This window comes from Wolffia australiana, chromosome 1, assembly GCF_029677425.1.
Source record: "Wolffia australiana isolate 7733 chromosome 1, ASM2967742v1".
Classification (NCBI taxonomy): domain Eukaryota; kingdom Viridiplantae; phylum Streptophyta; class Magnoliopsida; order Alismatales; family Araceae; genus Wolffia; species Wolffia australiana.
In genome coordinates this window covers 16,288,785-16,312,039 of record NC_135835.1, presented here as the reverse complement: position 1 = coordinate 16,312,039, position 23,255 = coordinate 16,288,785, and the positions used below count along the sequence as shown (strand labels likewise).

The 23,255-nt window shown below is 45.7% G+C and overlaps 2 protein-coding genes across 2 annotated transcripts; one reads left to right on the top strand and one right to left on the bottom strand.

The window, feature by feature from the left end:
- The first annotated feature begins 8,399 nt into the window (after positions 1–8,399).
- Positions 8,400–11,131, top strand: SQD1 (sulfoquinovosyldiacylglycerol 1). The gene is made up of 3 exons (XM_078581899.1): positions 8,400–8,557; positions 8,659–9,722; positions 10,666–11,131. Exons 2-3 carry the CDS (start codon positions 8,685–8,687, stop codon positions 11,065–11,067), a joined length of 1,440 nt encoding a protein of 479 aa, XP_078438025.1. The 5' UTR covers positions 8,400–8,557; positions 8,659–8,684; the 3' UTR covers positions 11,068–11,131.
- On the bottom strand, positions 11,061–12,100 carry LOC144708534 (DUF309 domain protein). The gene is made up of 3 exons (XM_078581908.1): positions 11,669–12,100; positions 11,457–11,604; positions 11,061–11,363 (listed from the first exon to the last, which is right to left on the bottom strand). Exons 1-3 carry the CDS (start codon positions 12,044–12,046, stop codon positions 11,143–11,145), a joined length of 747 nt encoding a protein of 248 aa, XP_078438034.1. The 5' UTR covers positions 12,047–12,100; the 3' UTR covers positions 11,061–11,142.
- Between the last annotated feature and the right edge of the window lie 11,155 nt (positions 12,101–23,255).

Sequence of the window (23,255 nt, the reverse complement as noted above, 5' to 3'; positions counted from 1 at the left end):
GGCCGGTAGGGCTACAGTGTCCACGGGTGCAGCGGCCACGGACTGCGGTTGTATCTGCAAGCAACTGTGACGACCGCGGGCTGTTGCGGGGGCCAAGGGCAGCTATGATGTCTCTGGCGGCTATGGGCTGATCCGTCGGCCACGGGCTGCTGAAGTGGCCGTGGGCAGCGAAGGGCGGCAAGGGGCGACCGCATGGGCGGTTGCGGGCAGTCGAGGGTGGCTCAAGGCAACCATGGGGAGCTGCGGAGCAGCCCCGGGTAGCCTAGAGGTGGCCACGGCAGCGGTTTGTCGCCAACTGCAAGGGCGATTGTGGCTTCGGCTGCACGGGCGGCCATGGGGCCGGCTGCCAAGAGGCAGCCACGTAGCGAACGCGGCTCAATGGCTGCCGAACTACCGAGAGGTGGCCGCGGGGACGACCGCCGAGCTGCTGAGAGGCGGCCGCAAGGGTGGCCGTGGGGGCGAGCGTGGGCCAGTCGTAGGGGCGGACGTCGGACGGCTGCAGTCGACGGTTGCTGGACAACCGTGGTTGGCGATCATTGGACAGCCGTAGGCAGTGGTCGAGGGGTGAGGGCCGAGGGGCGAAGGCCAAGGGGCTAGGGTGATGGAGATGGCGGTTGGAGCTCTGGCAAAGATGGCGACGATGACAGTTTACGACGAAGGCGGTGGCAGTTTTTGGCGAACTCTATGGTTTTTTTCTCTCTCCATTTTTGCAATGGCATTTTTATAAATATGTAAAAAAATGCAAAAAAACACTAAAGAATACAGGAAAATCACAAAGAAATCACATTTTTTTCAATAGTGTCTTCTCTCCTCTATCTATGGAAATAAAGGGGGAGAAAGCCCAATTAATTAGGGCCCCCTAATAGGAGAGAGAGGCACACAAACACACCCACACATGCGCTAACACACTCGCAAACGTGTAGGTTCGTACATCGGTCCAAACATGTGAATAAACAAAAACAAACACATACGTGGCCGATAGACAAGGCCTACTAAACAAAGAAAATATAGGGAAAGATAACGTCAAACATTGGTGGCCTGTTGACGAGGCCGGGTACTCTGAAGGCTGGGTCTCGTGCGTGAGTCCTCACTCGACGAACTCGTTCGACGGTGTCTTCGAAGCTGGATGGTCCCCCATTACAATGAAAAGTTTAGTGGTGGGGGAACATTTCATGTGTTTAGAATTGAAAATTTTTGTTTTGATCATTATGTCATAATCTAAGCATTGGGGGGTCTTTGTCTCATTAATCCCATTTACAAACCGAAATCCACCTTTAGGAGATCTTCTTCATCCATTAATCTGAACTACATGTATAGGGAAGTTTGGCTTTATCACGCATCATGATCATGCAAAGATGAAACAAACTGTGATTTTGGATAATGTGGGAGTCAATTTCCAATTGGCTAGAGTATCTAGTGGGTGTGAAGGGGATAGGAAGATCGAAGGATTGAAGCACTATGACTCAAAGAGGTAGAGAGTTGAGTAAATTGAGGACCCCCACCACGTCACCATTTCACTGAGCCAATCCTACTTGAACATTTCATTCTTTCATTGAGTCAATCCTACTTTAGGGTGTAAGATACTCATCTCTCCAAGTCTTACACCACAGAATTTTCCTTTCCTTGATTCTCCATCTACTTTGTCATCCCATTTGTTATTCTATATGCCATATTCCTTTCCTTTACCTTGAACTTTTCTCTAACCCCCAGCCTTTCATGGATGGTAGCCATCTCCCAAGCCATTCTATCTCCCTTTCTACGGGATCATCTACATCTCATCTCTATCTCCACTTCTGTCTAATTTCACTCTTCAAATTCTTAATACCTCCTCTTCTCTTAAATGATTTTACATAATGCCCTCACTAATATCAGTGATCATTATCTTCTCTCTTCTTTTCAACTATGCTTTAGTATGTTCTTTACCCCATAGAAAAAAGAAAAGAAAAGGGTCCTCAACTTAAAGCAAAACCTGAGGAGTAAAAAACACAAAATAAAAAATGTGGGGATTGTTTTATGGTAGGCATTCTAATACATCAATATGGATCCAAGATATTGTTTATTGAATCTAGTGAGGGCATCCCACATTATTTCATTTCTTTCTATATCCATCTCATTCGTCTAAGTCTTTGGAGAAGGCAACCTGAAATGATATATCCATTATGAAACCATACATTCCAAATCCATATCCTCTCCTTTGAGCATTCCTTCTTTCGTTCATTCTTATTCTCTTACCCATGCGATCATTTCTAAAGCAAACCTCTTTACACATATCTCCCTGATACAACATTTAATATTTTGTGCTAAATGGGAGGCGGAGACTATGTAGCTTTTATCATGAAGTAGGAGGAAACTTAATGGAGAATTCTAACATAAAGTAGCCCGTACCTGGAAGAGAGTGACCATGATATGAGAGGTGAGAGTTCCACCACTTGAAGAGTGCAGTGAGGAACCTTTAGATCAGAGTGTCAAATCTGGAGAGAAGTACATTTTTCTATGATGGCGAGGACGCCAACAAGTTACCATCGGATGCGTCGCCACGGTCAACCGAAGTCAACGTCTCCACCACGGATACGCCACCACAGTCAACCGACGTCAACACTCCCACTACGGACATGCCGCAACCGTCTCCGCTACGCATGTCTCCACGCACGCACGCCCCTTCGTGCATCATGACACGTCGCCAACGGCAGATCGACAACTGCCCCTTGGCGTGACATGAAGCACGTACCGTCTTTAATTCTCGTCTTTAATTTCTCATCTTTAAGTTGTATTTTCTCTTTCCTCCAAGGCCTATATGTATAGGCCATTGTTTCAAGAAACAGTTAGGCAGTCATAATTCAAGAATCAAGTTTTTGTTTAACTCTTCTTGGAGGACTTCCCAAGCCTCCCTATCCCGTCTTCAACCCTACCTCGCAGCCTCCGCCACCCTCGCCGCCTCTATCGCTGCCGCCACCACCGCCTCCCATCTCGTCGTCGGCCTTCCCTCCCTTTTCCCTCTCTTCCATTTCTCCCTCTCTCTTCTCGCCCTAGGGCCGCCCTCCACAGGCTGCCCAAGGGCCACCCTTCCAGGCCGTCCAAGGGCCGCCCTCCCAAGCCGCCTAGGGGCCGCCCTCCCAGGCCGCCCCAAGGCTACCACGACCGCCCCCTTGGCCGCCCTCCACAGGCTGCCCAAGGACCGCCCTCCCAGGCCGCCCAAGGGCACTCAAGGCCGCCCCTTGGCCGCCCTCCCAGGTCACTCAAGGACCGCCCTCCCAGGCCGCCCCAAGGTTACCAAGGCCGCCACCTTGGATGCCCTCCCAGGCCACCCTTGGCCCGCCCACTCCAGGCTGCCCAAGGCTGCCTCTTGGCCGCCTGTCCAGGCCGCTCAAGGGCTGCCCACGCTGCCCACTCAAGGCCGCCCAGGGTCACCCCTTGGCCGCCCAATCAAGGCCGCCCAAGGATCGTCCCAAGCACCCATTCCGGGCTGCCCAAGACTGCCCCTTGGCCACCCGCCCCAAACCACCTACTCCGGGCCGTTCTGAGGTTGCCCTCGGCCGCTCTCCTAAGCCGTCCTCGGACCGCTCCGGGACTGATCTTGGGCCATTCGTTCTCTGCCAGGGCCATACAACGCTCATAACGCTCAGATCCTTCTTCATCCAGAGGGCCATTCAACGCCCAGATTCGCCAAGTCTTGCCTCCGTCGGAATTTCCCGCATCCTCTTCACGCACTATGGTACCGAGATACGCCTGAACTCTTTGGTGTCGAAGTGTTCTCCATTTAGTATTTTCTCGAGAAGTTTCCACCGTCCTCAGAATTAGATTTGGTTTGGATTTCCCACTTCCTCCCTCTCTTTCGAGTGTTTCTTCGTGACACGAATTCGGGTATTGATTATGGTGCTTAGGCATTGTTGCGGTGGGGGAAGACAGTACTCCTACCCTCGATAAGGGTCGGAGCTGCACCACCAGCTTTTCATCAATTTTAAAGACCGAATTCGACCATGTGGATTTCTGTGGACTGTTTTATCCCACCCATACCCTAACCTTCCATTGTCGTTCATCCATCCAAAGATGGGCACAACGTTACTCAGCTCGCAGCGTTGCATGGCTCAGGAGCAGTGACACGGGAGTGGAGATGGAAGGCAGGGGCTCAGAGCGGTGGCAACAACGATGTGAGCCATTGACTGAAGACACAAACGATGGGGGTGGCACTCGGCGACAACATGTGCAGCACGGGTGGCGGAGGCAGCAGGGCGAGCGGTGACGACGGCGGCACGAGCGGCACGAGCGGCGGCAACTGCGACGCATGCGGCAGCATGGCAGTGGCACAGCAAGACGGCGACAGCGCGGCTGGCGGCGACGCCAGGCATCAACACAGAAGGACAGCGCAACACAAACACGAATGACACAGTGCAGGCATGGACGCAGGTTGTGCAGTGCAAGCGGTGTGGGCCGATGGTTAACACAGTGCAACCGCAAGGCATACGATGCAGGCGGCCGTGAGCGGGCGAGGGGCGTCACGCTATTCGTGATCAGCGGGGCGCAATCCAAGGGTGGTCAGTGCGGCGGATTTTGGCACTGCTCAGGCCGGGATAATTCGGCTCAAGCAGGCCGAGAGGTGTGGCTAGAGGCAAGGGCTATGATGGGCCATTGACTAAGATCACGCAAGAGGGAAATGCTGATGGGGGGAGACAAAGAGGAGAAACGATGGTGGTCTGACAGCACAGGCTGCACACGGGGTGGCGCGGCGATGGCGCGTGGTAGTGGCGGTTGCACTGTTGGTGGCTACGTGGCAGTGGCATTCGGCAAAAGGTGGTGGCGCGAGCGCCGTGCAATTCGTGTAGAGTTGGCACAGACGGCGAGTCGACAACGGTGTCGGGCGGAAGGCGGCGCCATGGTGGCATGCAGTTTGCACGGAGACGGCCCAGACGGCGAGTCGGCAGCGGCGTCCGGCGGAAGGCGGCGGCGCCGCTATCGACTGCATGACGGCGGCATGTGGCGGAAGTTGGCTGGTGGCAACAACGTAACGCATCGACACCGGACGTCAATGCATCGACACCGGATGCGCCGCCAACGTCATCCAACACGCCGAGCATGCAGACTCGTCAACGACATCAACCAAAAAACCGCCAGACTTTGGACGTGCCACCACCACCTCCCAAGACGTCCTGCATCATGACACATCGTCACCAATAGATCCAGAACTGCCTTTAACGTGACATGATTACACATCGCCCACGTTTTATTTTTACATCATTTCCCATATTTTCTCTTTCCTCCAAGGCCTATATGAAGGCCAAAGTTGTAAGAAACTTTTAGCCTAGTTAGCTGGTGCTCGCACTACCAGCGCACGTCGACACCCGCGCACACCTACGCCCACCGGCCTTGCGAGCGCAAGCGTGCGGGGGCGCCGGTGGGTGCTGGTGTGCGCCGGCGCCCGCCGGTGCCCACGTACGCCAATGCCGGCCGGCACCGCTCACCCAGCGCCTGCCAGCGCTGGCACAAACCAACACCCACCAACGCCCGCGCACGCTAGCGCTTGCCGACACCCGCGCACGCCAGCGCCCCCCAACGCCAGCGCACACCAGCGCGCGCCAGCCTCACGCTCGCGTGCGACTGCCTGCTCACGCCGCACGCTTATCCGTCTGTGCACGCCACGCGCTCGCCTCGCCCAAGCACTTTGGATCGTCAAGTAACCCAGCCAAACCCGACCAAGTCATTGCCAAGACCGCTCAACGCCCGGAATGCCAAGCGCCCCTCTTCAATCAGCAATACGCCGAGAATTCCCCACAACCTCGAGAGACACTCCGGTGCAGAGGTACCCCTGAACTCTTTGTTGTCGTGTGTTCTTTGTCTAGTATTCCACGAGAATTCTTCCACCGCCATCAATGACTAGTGGATTAGGTCTTTCATGAGTTTTCCCATGAACGTGAATTTGAAAGTATTGGATTTGGTGCTTAGGTATCGTCGTAGTGGTTGAAGACAGTACTCCTGCCTTCGACGAGGAAAGGGGCTACACCACCATTATTTCATCGGATTTAAGTTTCCGAAACTGATTGTGTGGATTTGTGGTTTTATTTATCCCTACCATTCCTAAACCAATCCTGTCCCAGCACTTGTTACCATCCTTCCCATCTCATCAGTTGTTTGCATCCTTCTTCTAGTTGTCCTGCATAAGTGGCAGAGCAGGCGGCGCTCAGTTCACATAGAGAAGCGGACTGCGAGTCGACGGCCCGTCCAGTAGAATGCAGCGGTGGCTTGTCGATTGCGGTGGCAAACCCGCGGCGGTGACAAATCAGTGGCGCGGCAAACCTGCGGGCGGTGGCGGACTGATGGTAGCGGCATCCTGTTGGCCGCGGTGGCGTTCTGAGGGGGGCGCCCTTCCCCTTCCCCTTCTTCCCCCTCCCCCTTCTTCTTCTTCTTACCTTGCTTTCTCTCATGTTCACGAACAACCCTTGTTTTTTTTTTATTTTCCAAAAATTCAACAATACTTTCTTTGTCCTTTTCTGACTAAGGGATTAGGATGCCCCTTCCATCCCTTAAATAGGGATGGTGATGGGCCCCTTAAAGAGGTCTACAAGAAGGGGCCCATTAGGCATAGGGGCCTCCTTTAAACAATAAATAAAACATGAGAAAAATATAAGTTCTAAAAGAAAAGAAGGGGTCGTGTGCGTGGATATTGCCTGAACTTAAGAGCGCAGGTGTACCTTTGCCTCTGCCTTGGCGTGCCGTGATGGCTGGAGATGAACCAGCGGTTGTCGATGATGATAGTGCGGATTTCGACGACGTCTTGGAAGGAGTGGGGTCTCTTGCTTCATCACCTTCTCTACAAATTGCATAGATATCTATAACATAGATGTTTTGTAATCGCTTTCCACTAATCAATAGTTCTCCAGTAGAAGAATTGAGGAAATTACATTTGTCCTTTCTGAATTCAACTTGCTGGTTGCTATCACATAATTGGCTAATGTTAATTAAATGATGATGAAGCCCTTCCACATACAAGACATTTTTTATCAAAACCTAGTGATTCAAACTCATGTCTCCCATACCTAGAATCTTTCCACATTTGTTCTCCCCAAAAGTTACTTTCCTTCCTTTTGTGTTTCTCATGCATGTCAGCCATGACTAGCCATAAACCCATTTGGTTCACTTTCTCTCTCTAGCTTTCTCTCCCTTCTCCAAAGATTCATTGTGTCTGATTTAAAATTCTAATAAAACTTAATAAACATTTTGAAACCAAATATCATAAAAATTTGATAAAACCCATTAGCCTCACTTTCTCGCTCTAGCTACTAAATATGACTAAAAATTTGATAAAACCCATTAGCCTCATTTTCTGTTCACTATAAAAGAGAGTTAGAGAGAGAAAAAAATGAGAGAGCATGAAAGAGAGTTAGAGAGAGAGCAAAAGAGAAGATGAAAGATAGTTAGAGATAACAAAATAGAGGATGAAAGAGAGTTGGAGAGAGAGAAAGCGAGAGAGTTGAAAAGAGAGAATGAAAGAGAGTTAGAGTGAGAGAGAGCAAAAGAGAGAGAGAGAGAGTGAGTGGAAGTGAGAAAGGGAGAGTGAGAAAGAGAAAGGAAGTAAGAGAGGAAGATGAAGCAAGATAGACAAAGCGAGTGAAAGAGATAAGAGAGAAAAGGATTGAGAGAAATTGATTATGTGTGAGAGAGAACAAGAGAGAGATCAGGAGAGTGGAAGAGAGAGAGAGAGATAGGATGACATCAACAATAATAGATGACGGTCGTCGTCCTCATCCACGACGGTCAACTTCACAGTCAATGATGGATGTAGTCCTGGTCATTGATGATTGTCATTATCCTCGTCCACATGGATTTTTGTCCCCATCATTGCTTATCGACGTTCCCTGCATTGATGATCTTCATCTCCTTCATCGACAATCATGTCCTCCTGTGTGGACTGTCGTTACCACGTGTCATCCCTTTCGTTGACAGCCTTTGTCTCCATTGCTGATGGTCATTGTCCCCTTTGTTGACGGCTGTCTTTCTCATCTACAACGGTCACTGTCAAAGTCTAGTATCATCTCTATCTATGATTGTCCTGATTTCTGTAAAAAAATTTAAAATTATCCACACTTTCATCATCAGTGATCCTGCCTGATCCATTCTATCATGCCATCATCATTCATCTGATGATGACGAAGGACAAACTCATCCATCATCCATCCGACAAGCCTAGTTTGGGACAACAGGAATAAAATTGGAGGTGGGTCAATGAGAAAAACCATCCTTAAACGCCCTAAAGTCAATGTCCTCGATGATCGTGCACCTTAATCTACAGGAATTGGAGTAAATTAGAGGAATTGATGCGAAATTTGTATTATTACTCGGCTGGAATAGTTAAAATCATAGTGGGCCTGGAATAGATCTCGCAGCGCATCAAAGAATATCCTCACCCTCTTCAATCTTCGATGCCTAAAACCCTCTGAGCACGAGATATTGAGATAGAGAGAGGGCTGGATAATTCGCAGTCTCGTCCTCTCTTCTCTTCGTCCTCCCACCCTCTTCCACTCTTCACCTTCCCCCAGATTCTTCCTCGTATCGGAATAGCTACCAGGCAAGCACTGCAATCCGCATCTCCAGAACGATCTTTCGAATTCGATTCTCCGTTCTTCGCGATTTCTCACTCCAATCTCTGCTCCCGCGCTTGTTTCTCAGGTTCCGAGGCGACGAAGGGAACGAGAATGGCATATCTACTCTCGTCTTGCCACACAGGCAGACCTCTCCACTCAACAGTGGAGATCCACCGGCCCAGGAGCTTTCGTGCCAAATCCGCCCGAGCTCTGGGCAGCAAGCTCCCGTCCATAAACCTAACCTCACGGAGACCCTCCCGAAGCCCGAGGGATCTGACCGTCTGGGCCACCGCCGTGCCAATCAGCCGAGACGGCGATACGGCCGTCTCGAGACCGACAGAGGAGCTATGCTCTTCGAACAACAAGTCCACGAAGGTGATGGTGATCGGAGGGGACGGCTACTGTGGATGGGCCACAGCCCTCCACCTCTCTAAAAAGGGCTACGAGGTAGCCATCGTCGACAGTCTCGTCCGCCGCCTCTTCGACCACCAGCTCGGCCTCAGCTCGCTCACCCCGATCGCCTCCATCCACGACCGCATCCGCCGCTGGAAATCTCTCACGGGAAAAACGATCGATCTCTTCGTCGGCGACGTCTGCGACTTCGAATTCCTCGCCGAGGCTTTCCGGTCCTTCGAGCCAGACTCGGTGGTCCACTTCGGGGAGCAGAGGTCTGCCCCCTACTCCATGATCGACCGGTCGAGAGCGATTTTCACGCAGCACAACAACGTCATCGGCACCCTCAACGTCCTCTTCGCCATTAAAGAGTTCGCCGGAGAGTGCCATTTGGTGAAGCTGGGGACGATGGGGGAGTATGGGACGCCCAACATCGACATCGAAGAGGGCTACATTACGATCACCCACAACGGGAGGACTGACACGCTGCCGTATCCCAAGCAGGCGAGCTCCTTCTATCACTTGAGCAAGGTCCACGACTCCAACAACATCGCCTTCACTTGCAAGGCTTGGGGCATCCGAGCCACGGACCTCAACCAGGGGGTGGTCTACGGCGCGAGGACCGACGAGACGGAATTGCACGAGGAGCTCTCCAATAGGTTCGACTACGACGGCGTCTTCGGGACGGCCCTTAACCGGTTCTGTGTGCAGGCGGCCGTCGGCCACCCGCTCACCGTCTATGGCAAGGGCGGCCAGGTTAGTCTCTCAGTGTCCACTTACCACTGTGCTAAAAGCTATAGCTGATATATGGCAGCCACCTCAGTGTCTACCATATCCCTTTACCACTCTGCTAAGAGCTAGAATTTATATATTAAATTCGGCTAGATTATTATATGTGTTGTCCCATTGTCAGTGTGCTAAAAGCTATAGCTGATATGGTGATAAGGGCAGCCAGGTTAATCTCTTATGTCCCTTTATGACTTTTCTAAAAGCTATAGCTGATATGATGTTAAGGCAGCCATGTTAATCTCTTATGTCCCTTAACGACTATGCTAAAAGCTATAGCTGATATATTAAGGGTGGCCAGCTTAGTTTCTATTGTATCCCTTTATCACTGTGCTAACAGTGCTAACAATGCAAAAAGCTATAGTGTTGGTATATTAAGGTCCGCTAGGTTAGTGTATGTGTTATCCCTTTATCACTGTGCTAACAGCTATAGCAGATAGATTAAGGGCAGCCAGCTTAGTGCTATCATATCCGTTTACCACTGCTATAGGTTACGACGGATACTGAGGTCTGCTAGGTAAGTGTATGTGGTGTCTCTTTATCACTGTTCTAAAAGCTATAGATGATATATTTAATGAGGCTTGGTTAGTCCCTTCATCATTGTTCTAAAAGCTATAGCTGATGTATTAATGACCGCCAGGTTAGAGCGTTGACTGAATGATTGACTATGATCAGATCATATGACTGAATAGTGATCTCAATACCATTCAGATCACATCCCCTCAATCACTCAGATGATCTGATTGTTGAGGTCATTGGGTTGGCCACAATCAGATCAGAATCTGTGATCAAGGCTCAATCAATCAGATAGAAACTCCTAACCCTATTAGGGAGTAGCGCCCTTGCTATCAGCTATAGCTTTTTTAATGGTAGTAGGCAGAATTTGTCCTTCTGATAATCGCTGTTGTTCCAGACGCGGGGCTATCTAGACATCAGAGACACGGTGCAGTGTGTGGAGCTGGCGATAGCCAACCCAGCTAAGCCTGGGGAATTCAGAGTGTTCAACCAGTTCACAGAGCAGTTCTCGGTCAACGATCTGGCTCGGCTTGTGACCAGCGCAGGGGCGAAGCTTGGGCTTGAAGTGCAGGCGATCTCAGTGCCGAACCCACGGGTAGAGGCAGAGGAGCATTATTACAATGCCAAGCACACAAAGCTCATGGAGCTTGGCCTTCAGCCACACCTGCTCTCTGATTCTCTCCTTGATTCCCTGCTCAACTTCACCGTCCGGTATAAAGATCGAGTGGATACTGCTCAGATCATGCCCAGCGTCTCCTGGAAGAAGATCGGAGTGAAGCCGAAGACCGTGGCTGCATAAAAATCCATGTAATATGTTTCATGTTTCATCTGATCTTATCGTTGAATGGAATCTTATTCTAGTTCATCAGTGATTTCACTGGGATTGGGGAAGGTGTTCTTCCGTGGCAAGGAGGGTGGGGATCTTCACTCTCTCCGGTCTTTGAACGGTGTAATTTCCTTCCGGATCGAAAATGATGTAAGAAATTCCAGTGGAATCCATCTCGACGGTGTAGAGTCGCTGTCCGGCTGCGAAAGATCCCAATAGCAGGTAAGATCTCTCTGATCCGTCCATCGCCAGGCATAGATCGTTTGTGCCTGCAACGAAGAAGTAAACCGCAGAGATTGTTGATTATCTAAGACGAAACAACTTCGTGATTTGGCAAAGTAGAAAATCCTAGAACAACTCACAAGCAGCGAGCTCTTTTTGCGTTTGGTAGATGAACTCCAAAGCCGCAGAGATCTCCCGCTCGAACCGGACGAAAGGCCCGTCGTCGAAGTCCATCTTCCTCAGCTTGCCGAGGCCCTCTCCTAATTGCATCATCGCCCCGCGATGATTCTGCTCGAGAGATAGCCCATCAAGAGCAAAACGCCGCAGCTTATCGATATCTATTGAGATTTACCTGATTGAAGAGATGATGAAACCCCACAGCGCACTGCAGAATTCCGTGAATTAGGGTTCGCGAAGGCTCCTCCGCGTCGTACCATAGTTCTTCCAGGACGTCGTGCGATTTGTGGTAATCGCCGCTGTTGAAAAGAAGAACAGCTTGGTCGAAATTCTGCTCCTCCCCGTCGGAATGATCATCATCGGATGATTCTTCTGGGAAGAACCTGTAGCCTGCGCAGAAGGCGGTGGATTTCTTGAAAACGCGGTATCCTGGCAAGAACGGCGACGAAGAACAGGAAGAAGATCGGATGAACGGCCGCGAAGATGGATGATGAGATTGAATCGAGGGGAGCAGCGGCGCTGTTCTTGCGGCGAGCCAAGCGGTCGCGGCCATTCCCGCCCTCTTCTTCTTTCCTCTTCTGCTATGCCTGGGTCTGTTCTTGGAGTTTTCTCGGGGATTCTCCAGCGATGTAGCCTATGATTATATCGTGACCGTCCAACCACTATTTGATGGACGACGATTGATTGATTGATCGCTCGATTATCAACTCGGAATCTCATGATCGGACGGCTTTGTTGTGTTGGGAATAACGTTAGACGATTCGATCAGACCAGTCCCCGACAGATCGATCTATCAGTATCAGTCAGCAGGCCAACTACTCAAATGATCCAGATAGCGTTGTCGTCCAGGGGGACCAGACCTGATAAAGAGTTTGATCGGGGACTGATTGGTCAAGTCACAGTGACTTCATGCCCATCATCCCATGTATCAATGGGGAAGGACACAGTCCAGTTGCGGTTTGGTTTTGCCAAAAACCTAAACCTACACCTGAAGTTCAGTCTGGTTTCAGTCTCGATCAGGTCTCCGTCCAGACTGATCCTAGGTTGTCATGTTGACTAGTCAATGTGAAAGCCAACGTCAGGTTGACTTGGTCTACTCTAAAAAAAGAGTCCATTTGAATGTCCTCTCGGGGTGCAGAAGTAGTGTTTGGTAACGCGAGAGAGAAATAGTGACATGACTATAATTAGAAAGTGAAAAAGAGTGAGAAGGAGAGAAGGAGAGAGTAAGAAACTAAAAAGGGGGAAATAATGAGAGAGTGATAGAGGGAGAGAGTGAGAGAGTGAAACATGGAGAGAATGAGAGTGATTGGGACAAAGAGGTAGGGAGAATGACGGAGTAGGCCTGAGATAGTCAGACTCTTGAAATACCTAGGGTATAGTTTATCGTCAAACCCTAATCCATCATTCGATTAGTACTGATGCGCAACCTAGATCATTGGAAAACTTCTTACTCCGTCATTCTTCCAATATCCTCATTATCGTGACCAAGGATTTTTGGTGGTGACGACGTCAACACATCGACACTGGACGCACCACCACCGTCATCTGATGTCGACATTGTTGCTGAGGACACGCCGCCACCGTTACCCGACCAAGTCAACGCGCGCCAACATCAAGCACGTCTCCACCTAAGCACGCCTCGTCACGCGTCATGACACGTTGCCAACGACGATCAAGAACTGCCCCTTGACGTGAGACGAAACCACGTCGCCCGTCTTTATTTTTATTTTATTAACTGTATTTTTCTCTTTCCTCCAAGACCTATATGTATATGCCAATGTTCCAATAAACAGTTAGGCAAGTCAAAATTCAAGAATTGAGTTCCTTTTACTCTTTTTGGAGGACTTGCCCTAGCCTTCCTCTTCACTATCTCCGATCGCCACCGCTGCTGCCGTCTTCACTGCCCCGCAACACTAGCCGTGGTTCCCTCTCCTCTTCCTCTTCCTTTCCCTCTTCCTCTCTCTCTCTTTATCTCTTTCCCTTTCTCTCCCTCTCTTCCTCTCCTCGGCCTGTTCCTCCAAGCGGCGCTAGGAACCCAACCCCGGTCGCCCGCCAGGGCCGCCCGCGCCCGGCAACCCAGTGCCGATCGTCCAAGCCAGGGCCGTGAGCGCAAGCGCCAACCGCCCGCACAGGCAGCTAGCCAGGGCCGCCTGCGCAGGTGCCAATCGCCCGCACAGGCAGCCTGCTAGGGTTGCCCACGCCGGCGCCAATTGACCGCACGAGCAGCCAGCCAAGGCCGACTGCGCAAGCACCAGCTGCCCGCACAAGCAGCCTGCCAGGGCCGCCCACGTCGGCGCCAATTGTCCGCACGGGCAGCCAGCCAGGCCGCCGCAGCGCGCCCGCCGCACAAACAGCTTTCAGGGGCCACGCCGGCGCCAATCGACCGCACGGGCAGCCAGCCAAGGCTGCCTCCGCAGGCGCCAACCGCCCGCACAGGCAGCCTACCAACGACGCCTGCGCCGGCGCCAACCAACCGCACGAGCAGCCTCCCTGGTCCACCTGCGTAGGCGCCAACCACCGCATGTGCAGCCTCGCTGCGGCTGCCGCACTTAGCGCGCGCGCAGCAGCCACCGGCCTGCCACAGCTGCCCACAATAGGCGCCCTAGCGCCAACCGGCCAAGCCAGGGCGCCCGCGCAGGCTGCCAGTCCAGTCGCCCGCGTAGGTGCCAACCGTCCACACAGGCATCCAGCCGGCTGCCCGCGCTAGCTGCGCCCGCGCCGGCCGTCACCAGGGCCGTCCAACGCCCGGAACGCCATGCCTAGTCATCCAAGTGGAGCCACGCAACGCCCAGAATGTCGCACCTAATTACGACCAGAATTTTCCGCACCCTCATCAAGCACTCTGGTGGCGAGGTATGCCTGAACTCTTTGGTGTCGTGTGTTCTCCATCCAGTATTTCTCGAGAATGCATCCACCGTTGTCGGATTTGCTTTGAATTTCTTGGAATTTCATCAATTAGTGGATTAGGTCTCTTTGTGAGTTTTCCCGCGAAGGCAAATTTGAGGTATTGAATTTAGTGCTTAAGCATCGTCGCGGTGGTTGAAGACAGTACTCCCGCCCTCGACGAGGAAAGGGGTTGTGCCACCATCATTTCATCGGATTTAAGTTTTTGAATTCGATCGTGTGGATTTGTGGTCTGATTTATCCCTCCCTTCCCTAACCTATCCGTCCAAGCATTTGTGAGCATAAAATTTTCTTAGAAGAAAATTCTAAAGCAACAAGATAACCTCAAAGGTGACTCAATCCGCACATGTTGGAGGTTGTTAAGAAAGAAATAATGAAATGACTTAAAGCTGATTTCATAAATGCCATTTTAGATAGCCCATGGGTAAGTTCTATACATGTAGTGCCTAGGAAAATAGGAATATTAGTAACGAAGGATGAGAATGGAAATGAAGTTCAAACTCGAGTAGCTTCTAGTTGGAGAGTATGCATAGATTATAGGAAGCTTAACTCTATGACAAAGAAAGATCATTATCTATTACCATTCATTAATCAGATTCTTGAAAGACTTTCAGGTCAAAACTTTTATTGTTTTCTAGATGGATATTCAGGATATAACCAAATTGAAATTAACAAAAGTGATCAAGAGAAAACAACATGTACATGTCCAGTAGGTACTTTTGCATTTAAGAGGATGCCTTTTGGGTTATGCAATGCACCAGTTACTTTTCAAAGATGTATGACTGCTATGTTTTCTGATTTAGTAGGGGATTGGTTAGAAATTTTTATGGATGATTTTTTAGTCTTTGGTTCATCATTGATAGTTGTCTATCTAATTTAACCAAGGTGTTGCAGATATGTGTACAGAACAATCTGGTGCTAAGTTGGGAGAAGTCCCACTTCATGGTGGAGGAGGTAATTGTCCTAGGGCACCATATCAGCAAGGATGGGCTAAGGGTGGACAGGGCCAAGGTTGAGGTTATCAAGAACCTCCCCCTGCCCATAACCCTAAAACAAATTAGGGGATTTCTAGGGCATGCTAGCTTCTACATAAGATTTATTCAAGATTTTGTTAAAATTTCTAAACCTTGAACTAATTTAATTTATAAAGATACATTGTTTGTTTTTAATGAAAATGCTAAAGCATCCTTCTTGCAGATTAAAGAGGCTTTAATTCAAGCACCGATCTTTAAAGCTCCAGATTGGAGTAAACCTTTTGAAATCATGTGTGACGCCTCTCACAGTGCAGTGTGAGCTATTTTAGGACAAAGAACTGACAAGAAGCCAGTTGCCATCTACTATGCAAGCAAAACTCAAGGAGGAGCTTAGGTAAATTACTCAACAACTGAAAAAGAATGGCTTACTAGTATTTTTGTCTTAGAAAAATTTTGTTATTATCTGTTATGTAGTAAAATAATTGTCTTTTCAGATCATGCAGCTTTAAAGTTTTTATTAGATAAAAAATAAACCAAGCCTACATTAATACGGTGGATCTTAATTTAGAAGAATTTGATTTAGAAATCAAGGATAAGAGCGGAATAGATAATATAGTTGCAGATCATCTTTCTAGATTATCTACAGAGTTATCTATGCCTATCCATGATGATTTTCCTATTGAATATATTTTATAAATTCAAGGTAAAAAACTTCCATGGTATGCTCATATTGTAAATTTTCTTGTCACCTAATGATTGGGATGTTAATGATAGAAAGAAATTTTATAAAGATATTAATTATTATTACAATGATGAACCTGAACTTTTTAAATTAGGTGTTGACCATGTGTTTAGAAGGTGTGTGCCGAGAAAGAACAATGGAGCATATTACATGCTTGCCATTCTTCTTTATGTGATGGACATTATGTTCCAAAATCAACTGCATTTAAAGTTTTACATTGTGGATTCTTTTGGCCAAGCTTATTTTTCGATGCTTTTAAGTTCTGCTCTAGCTGTTTAAAATGTGAAGCATTGGTAAATATCAAAAAGAATGATAGAATGCCCCTACAGCCCATAATTGAAGTAGAAATATTTGACCTGTGGGGGATTGATTTTATGGGGCCATTCCCAAATTCAAATGGACATGAGTACATCTTGATGGGAGTTGATTATCTTTCGAGATGGGTTGAAGCAATCCCCACTAGGTAAAATGATCATAAAGTAGTGCTTACATTCATTCAACAACATATATTTTGCAGGTTTAGTTGTCCTAGAGCAATTATTAGTGATGGAGGAAGTCATTTCAATAATTCTCAATTCAGGACCATGCTTAAAAAATATGGGGTTCAACATAGAATCACTACCCCATATCATCCACATGCCAATGGTCAAATTGAGAATTCAAATAGAGAGATTAAGAAGATTATTAAAAAGATTATTAAGCCTGATGGGAAAGATTGTTCAAGTAGATTATATGATGCTCTTTGGGCATATAGAACTGCTTACAAAACACCCTTAGGGATGTCTCCTTATAGGGTTGTTTTCGGTAAAACATGTCATCTTCTGGTGGAAATAGAACATAGAGCTTATTGGGTTATTAAGAAACTTAATCTCTCTTTTGATGCAGTAGGAAAACAGCATTTATTGCAGATGCATGAACTCCAGGAGCTGAGGAATGAAGCTTACGAAAATTCAAGAATTTATGAAGCCAGGATGAAGCATTTTCATGACAAGAACATTAACCGTAAGCACTTTCAGAAACATCAAAAGGTATAGCTTTATAATTTAAGGTTGAAACTTTTTTCTAGGGAAGTTAAATCAAGATGGGATGGACCATTTATAATTATTGACATATATGATAATGGAGCAGTTATGATTTTTGATCCTAAGACAGGGAAAGAGTTCACAGTAATTGGTATGCGATTAAAGCCGTATGTGGAAGCGGAAGATTTATCGCAACCCACAACAACAATATTGCTAAATCTGATCGACCCCAACGAACAGGAAGCACCAACCTAGGATTTGGATTCTAGAAATTTTCTCTTTATTGTATTTTTATTTCGCAAATAATGGGAATTAACCTAATTCCCTAGCTCTCAATTTTTCTTGTTTATTTTATTTTCAGTTTATAGCTTTTCCAGGAATAAAGAAGAAGAAGAAGAAGTACAATTCACACACAAAATGAGATGTCAACTCATCATTAGTAAGTTCTTGAAAGATCACGCCTAAGCAGGTTTGCAATTCTGAACTTCTTTATTACAATTATGATCCATTCCCATGCATTGAGGACATTGTATAATTTAGTGGGGGAGAGAATGTTTCATGTGTTTAAGAGTGCAAACCTTTATTTTTTTTGTGTCATATAAATTCCATGTATAATTGAAAACCCACCTTTAGGAGACCTTCTTCATCCATGAATTCGAATTACATGTTAGGGAAGTTTGGCTTTATATAGCGGATCATGATCATACACAAATGAGAGTCAATTTCCAAATGGCTAGGGTATTTAGTGGGTGTGTAGGGGATAGGAAAATCAAAGGATTGAAGTAGTATGACTCAAAATGGTAGAGAGTTGAGTGAATTGAGGACCCCCACCGCGCCGCCATTCATTGAGCCGATCCTACTTGAATGTTTTTATTCTTTCATTAAGTCAATCTCACTTTAGGGTGGAAGATAGCATTTCTCCAAGTCTTTAAAGCACATAATTTCCTTTTCTTGATTCTCCATCTACCTTGCCATGCCATTCCACTATGTCATTCCATTTGTTATACCATGTATCATTCATTTGTTCAACCATGAGCCATATACCTATCCACTTTCTTGAACTTTTCTCTAACCAAATAGCCTTTCATAGATGGTAGCCATCTCCCAAGCCATTCTATCTCCCCTCTATGGGATCACCTTTATCACATCTGTATCACCGTTTCTGTCTAATTTCGCTCTTCAACTTCTTATTACCTCTTCTTCTCTTCAATGATTTTACATAATGCCCTTATTAGAGTCAATGATAACGCCGTTAGAAGCGCGTAAACACATGTCAACATGCGATTCTAAGGGCGGCAAAAACAAGGAAGAAGAGGCTCACCCAATCAGAAAAATTAGTTTTTTTTAGATAATAAAACGATCCAACGGCTTAGATTTACCCTCACTAAAACCTTGATATCTTGAGATTTAGATGTTCGATTGGGCTGAAATTTTGAGGGTAGGTTCATCTTTTCCTGCTCTACAATCCAGATGGTTGGATCTTTAAATGGAGGTCTGGAAATGGGCGAAAATCACCTTTTGAAGCTCTCTCCAAGGAATTGGCCAAGAAGGACACAAGGGATGCTTTAGAAGTCGACAGTTCTTGATTCTGCACTCAAAATTGTAAGTTTTCAATCTTCTTCTTGAACGATTCTAAAACGCCAAGGCATGGGCAAAATGCACATGCGCTAGAAATTGGTTTTGAATGAAATTAGCGCTGCATTTTGATTCCGATTCAAGATCTGATTTTTGATTCTTAATTCTACATCAATTTAGAACATTTCTGCTTCATTAGATTTTTAATTTAGGGTCGAATTTAATCTTTTCCCCAAATTCTTCACTTTCTCTCTCTAGATCAATTTGTCTAGTTTCTCTCTCTAGATTTTGATTTTTATTGTTTAAGAATTTAATTTAATATATAGAAACCTAAAAAGAAATTTTGATTCGAAAATTCATCCATCTTGAAGTCCAATTTAAAAATCCCTTTCTTGATTATTTAATTCCCAATTTTAATTCATAAAAAAGTGTCTTAAAATTTTATAGTAATTTGGAAACTAATAATCTGAATTAATCTGATCTTTAAATTGAAATATTCTTATCTTGAGCTTACTGATAGAAATATTTAAAATCAAAATTAAGTTTTACTTGATTTTGATTAATTAAAAACTTTACTAAGAATAATTAAGATTTATTAATTGCAAAATTAATTCATCTTTGAATTAATTCATTAAAAAAATTCTTATTTGTTGCCTCCCTATGGTTCGACCCCTTGCTTTCTCTATTTTCTATATTTAGTGATTAAGGGAAATTATAAATTTTATTCTTTAAGTCTAAACTCCAAATCAACGACATATTTACGTGCATTTTTAGGCTTATCAAAAATCTTTTGGGAAAATCTTGAATTTTTGATCTATAACCGACGAGAGACACCCATAGATACTTGGCCCCAAATGAAGGACAAACTACGTGAGAAATATGTTCCTAGTGTTTACTTAGATAATCTTCTAGATCAATGGCATAAGTTACATTAGGGTAGGCATCTCGTCTCCGAATACACCACTCAGTTTGAGGAATTTTACATGAAATGTCAAGTTGAGGAGAAGCCCCGAATTGTTATTTCCCGATTTAGAACTGGCCTTAATCCATACTTAGAAACAGAATTACTTGTCCGCAAGGCTGCTACACTTGAGCAGGCCTATCAGATCGTAGAAGACCTTTAACTCTGTCAAACATATACAACACTCCCGTCATCAGTGGTCGTCTCGCTCTTACCGATCGTGCTCATTCATCCAACCCCGCTTACTCCAACCGATTAGCACTGCGTAACCCACTATCAGCTCTCCCGGCACCGGCACCGGCACCTGTTCCCACTCGCGCTCCCACCGAGCACCGTCCCCCAGCCCCGACACTATCGTCCACTACGCTGAACACCCGTACGTCATCTTCCCTCAATTCCACCGCGAGAGCTCCTCCTCAATCCTATCCAGTACAGATCGACCCTTCTGGCATGACCTGCTTTAAGTGTCAAGGACGTGGTCATAGAGCTTCTCAATGCCCTTCACGAGCCCTTCTTATAGGTCAAGAACCCTTCGATATTGAGCCTACCATAGATGCGCAACCCATTGATGAGGAAGAGTATAGAGTAGAAAGTTACGTCTTAGATGAATTCGTGCACGAAGAAGGATTAGTGAGCTTCATTGGCATCACTGACTATCCATCGTCACTTCCTCGTCATGATCCATCTACGTTAGTTAGGGGAATTGTTCGATGCAACCTTACACAGCCATCCACTAATAATTCTGCTTTGAGGATATCCATATTTTACACTTATTTTAAGATTGGTGATAAGATGTGTAAGTGATAAGCCTAAAATTGCGTGTAAATATGTCGTTGATTTGATGTTTAGACTTATACAATAAAATTTATAAATACCCTTAATCATTAAATATAAAATATAGAGGAAGCAAGGGGTCGAACCACAGGGAGGCAGCAAGTAACAATTTTTATCAAATTTCAATGAATTAATTCAAAGAAGAATTAATTATGCACTTAATAAATCTTAATTATGCTTAATATTGTTTTTAATTGATCGAAATCAAGTGAAACTTAATTTTGAGTTTAAATATTTAATTCAAAAAGCTCAAGATAGAAGTATTTCAATTATAAGATCAGACTAATTCGAATTATTAATTTCCCAATTAATATCAAATTTTAAGACACTTTTTATGAAATAAAATTGGGAATTAAATAATCAAGAAAGGGATTTTTAAATTGGACTACAAGATGGATGAATTTTTTAATTAAATTTTATTTTTAGGTTTTTTATATATTAAATTAAATTCCTAAACAATAAAAATCAAAATCTAGAGGGAGAAACTAGACAAATTAACCTAGAGAGAGAAAGTGAAGAATTTGGGGAACAGATGAAATCCGACCCTAAATTAAAAATCTAATAATACAGAAATGTTCTAAATTGATGTAGAATTATAGATAAAAATTCAGATCTTGAATCAGGATCAAAATGCAGTGCTAATTTCATTCAAAAACAACTTCTAGGGCAAGTACATTTCGCCCATGCCTTAGCGTTCTAGAATTGTTCAAGAAGAATATTGAAATACATATCAGAAACTTACAACTTTGAGTGCAGAATCAAGAACTGTTGACTTCCAAAACATCCCTTGTGTCCTTCCTGGCCAAATCCTTGGAGAGAGCTTCAAAATTTTATTTTCGCCCATTTCTAGACCTCCATTTAAAGATCCAACCGTCTGGATTGTAGAGAGAGAAAAGACGAACCTACCCTCAAAATTTCAGCCCAATCGGACTTCTAGATCTCAAGATATCAAGGTTTAGTGAGGATTAATCTAGGCTGTTGGATGTATTTATCTCTCCTCCAAGAAGGTAGGAAAATTTCATTTTTCTATTGGTCGGAATATCTTTTTCTTGTTTCTTCCTTCTCAGATCGCGCTCAGACACGTCGTTGTGCGTGTTCGCCACCCACAATCATTGGAGAATATTCTTCTTTTTAAACGGCCAGGAATCATTGGAGAATATTCGTCGCCCTTCTCTTTGTTTCCCCGTTGAGCCGCAATTTTTGACCTGCGTCATTTTTTTAAAAATAATTATAAAAAATGTGGTAAGCTTACCGTGAGTCGATTTCTTAAGAACAAATGTTGGTTAGCGCATGGATTAAATGCACGCGCTAACGACTTTAACAAAATATTAATATAAACTGTGCACGTCCGTGTCGGTTGGCCTTTTTAATAAAAATCATTCGCTCATTATGGCATCGCGATTCGCGATGCCATAATGACCCAATAACGCTCTCTCTCTCTCTCTTACTATTTATAAATAATAATCATCCACTCATTCGCCCGAATTTTGGGCGAATGACGTGGATGCCGCTTGATATATATATAAATGTATTATAAAATGCCAAATAAATTAAATATGTATTATTTAAATATATAAAAATCATTTCTTGGCTATATAATGGTAAAAAAATATATAAATATATGGAAAAATTCCAAAAAAATAGGAAAGCCCTTACCAACCATTAGCCAAGTATTTAAGGCCCTGGAAAAAATATTTCTTCACTGAAATAAGGTTAAATTCCATGTAAAAAATGATTAAAAATCAGAAATAATAGTAAAGTCAAAGTGTAAGAGATTTATCTTCATTTTTATATGATAACATGCAAATATAGTCATTAAAACACATACATCTAATGTAAAATTCATTAATTAATCATGTTAATTTGCAAGTTATCAGTAAGACGATCGTAGACAGTGGTAGTTGTATCAATGTCGTATTCGATGTCATGACTTCACGATTGGGATTACCGTTGATTGATCATCCTCACCCTTATTTTTTATCTTGGATCGATGCTACCTCGATCCTTGTGAAAAATCAGTGTTTCCTCCCTCTAAAAGTTCAACCGTACGAGGAAGAAGTATTATGCGATTTGTTACCCATGAAGGTAGGGAGCATCATCCTAGGTTGCCCATGGTTATATGATAATGACGTACATATCTTCGGTAGGAGTAATACTTGCTCATTCCTCTATCAGGGCAAGAAAATTACATGGCACCCATATATGCACAGTCCACAAAAACCATCACCAAAACCTACGTCATTAGGTCTATGCATTCTCAACGGGCGTCAATTTCAAAAGGAGACAGATAGTGAAATGTCTATTTGTTTAGCCATGATTCCCGATCATTCCTCTGAGGATCCCACACCCCCACCTGATGGCGCAGCCCCGGACACGCCTTCAGAGTCGTCACCGTCGCCCTCGACAGCACCAGCTCCAGCCCTGGATACGTCTTCGGAGACGTCACCGCTGCCCTCGACAGCACTGGCCGTTCGCGTTCAGCCCACTCGGCAAGCCAAGGCGACGGTACACACGCCCGAATTCAAGTATTCTGGGTAATGGACACCGTATCGCTATCTTTACGTCTTTTCTTTACTCGTCGTTTGCTTTAGTCTTCATCATTCGTCATTTTAAACTCGTCATGCTCACATGTACGGCGAGAGGATACTCCTGTCTGGATCCCCTCTCCCTTCCCTCTCGTTCAGTCTCTTCTTCCTTGGTGTTCCATCTCCTTGGTCCTAGGTCATAGGGTTTCCCTTTATGATTGGCCT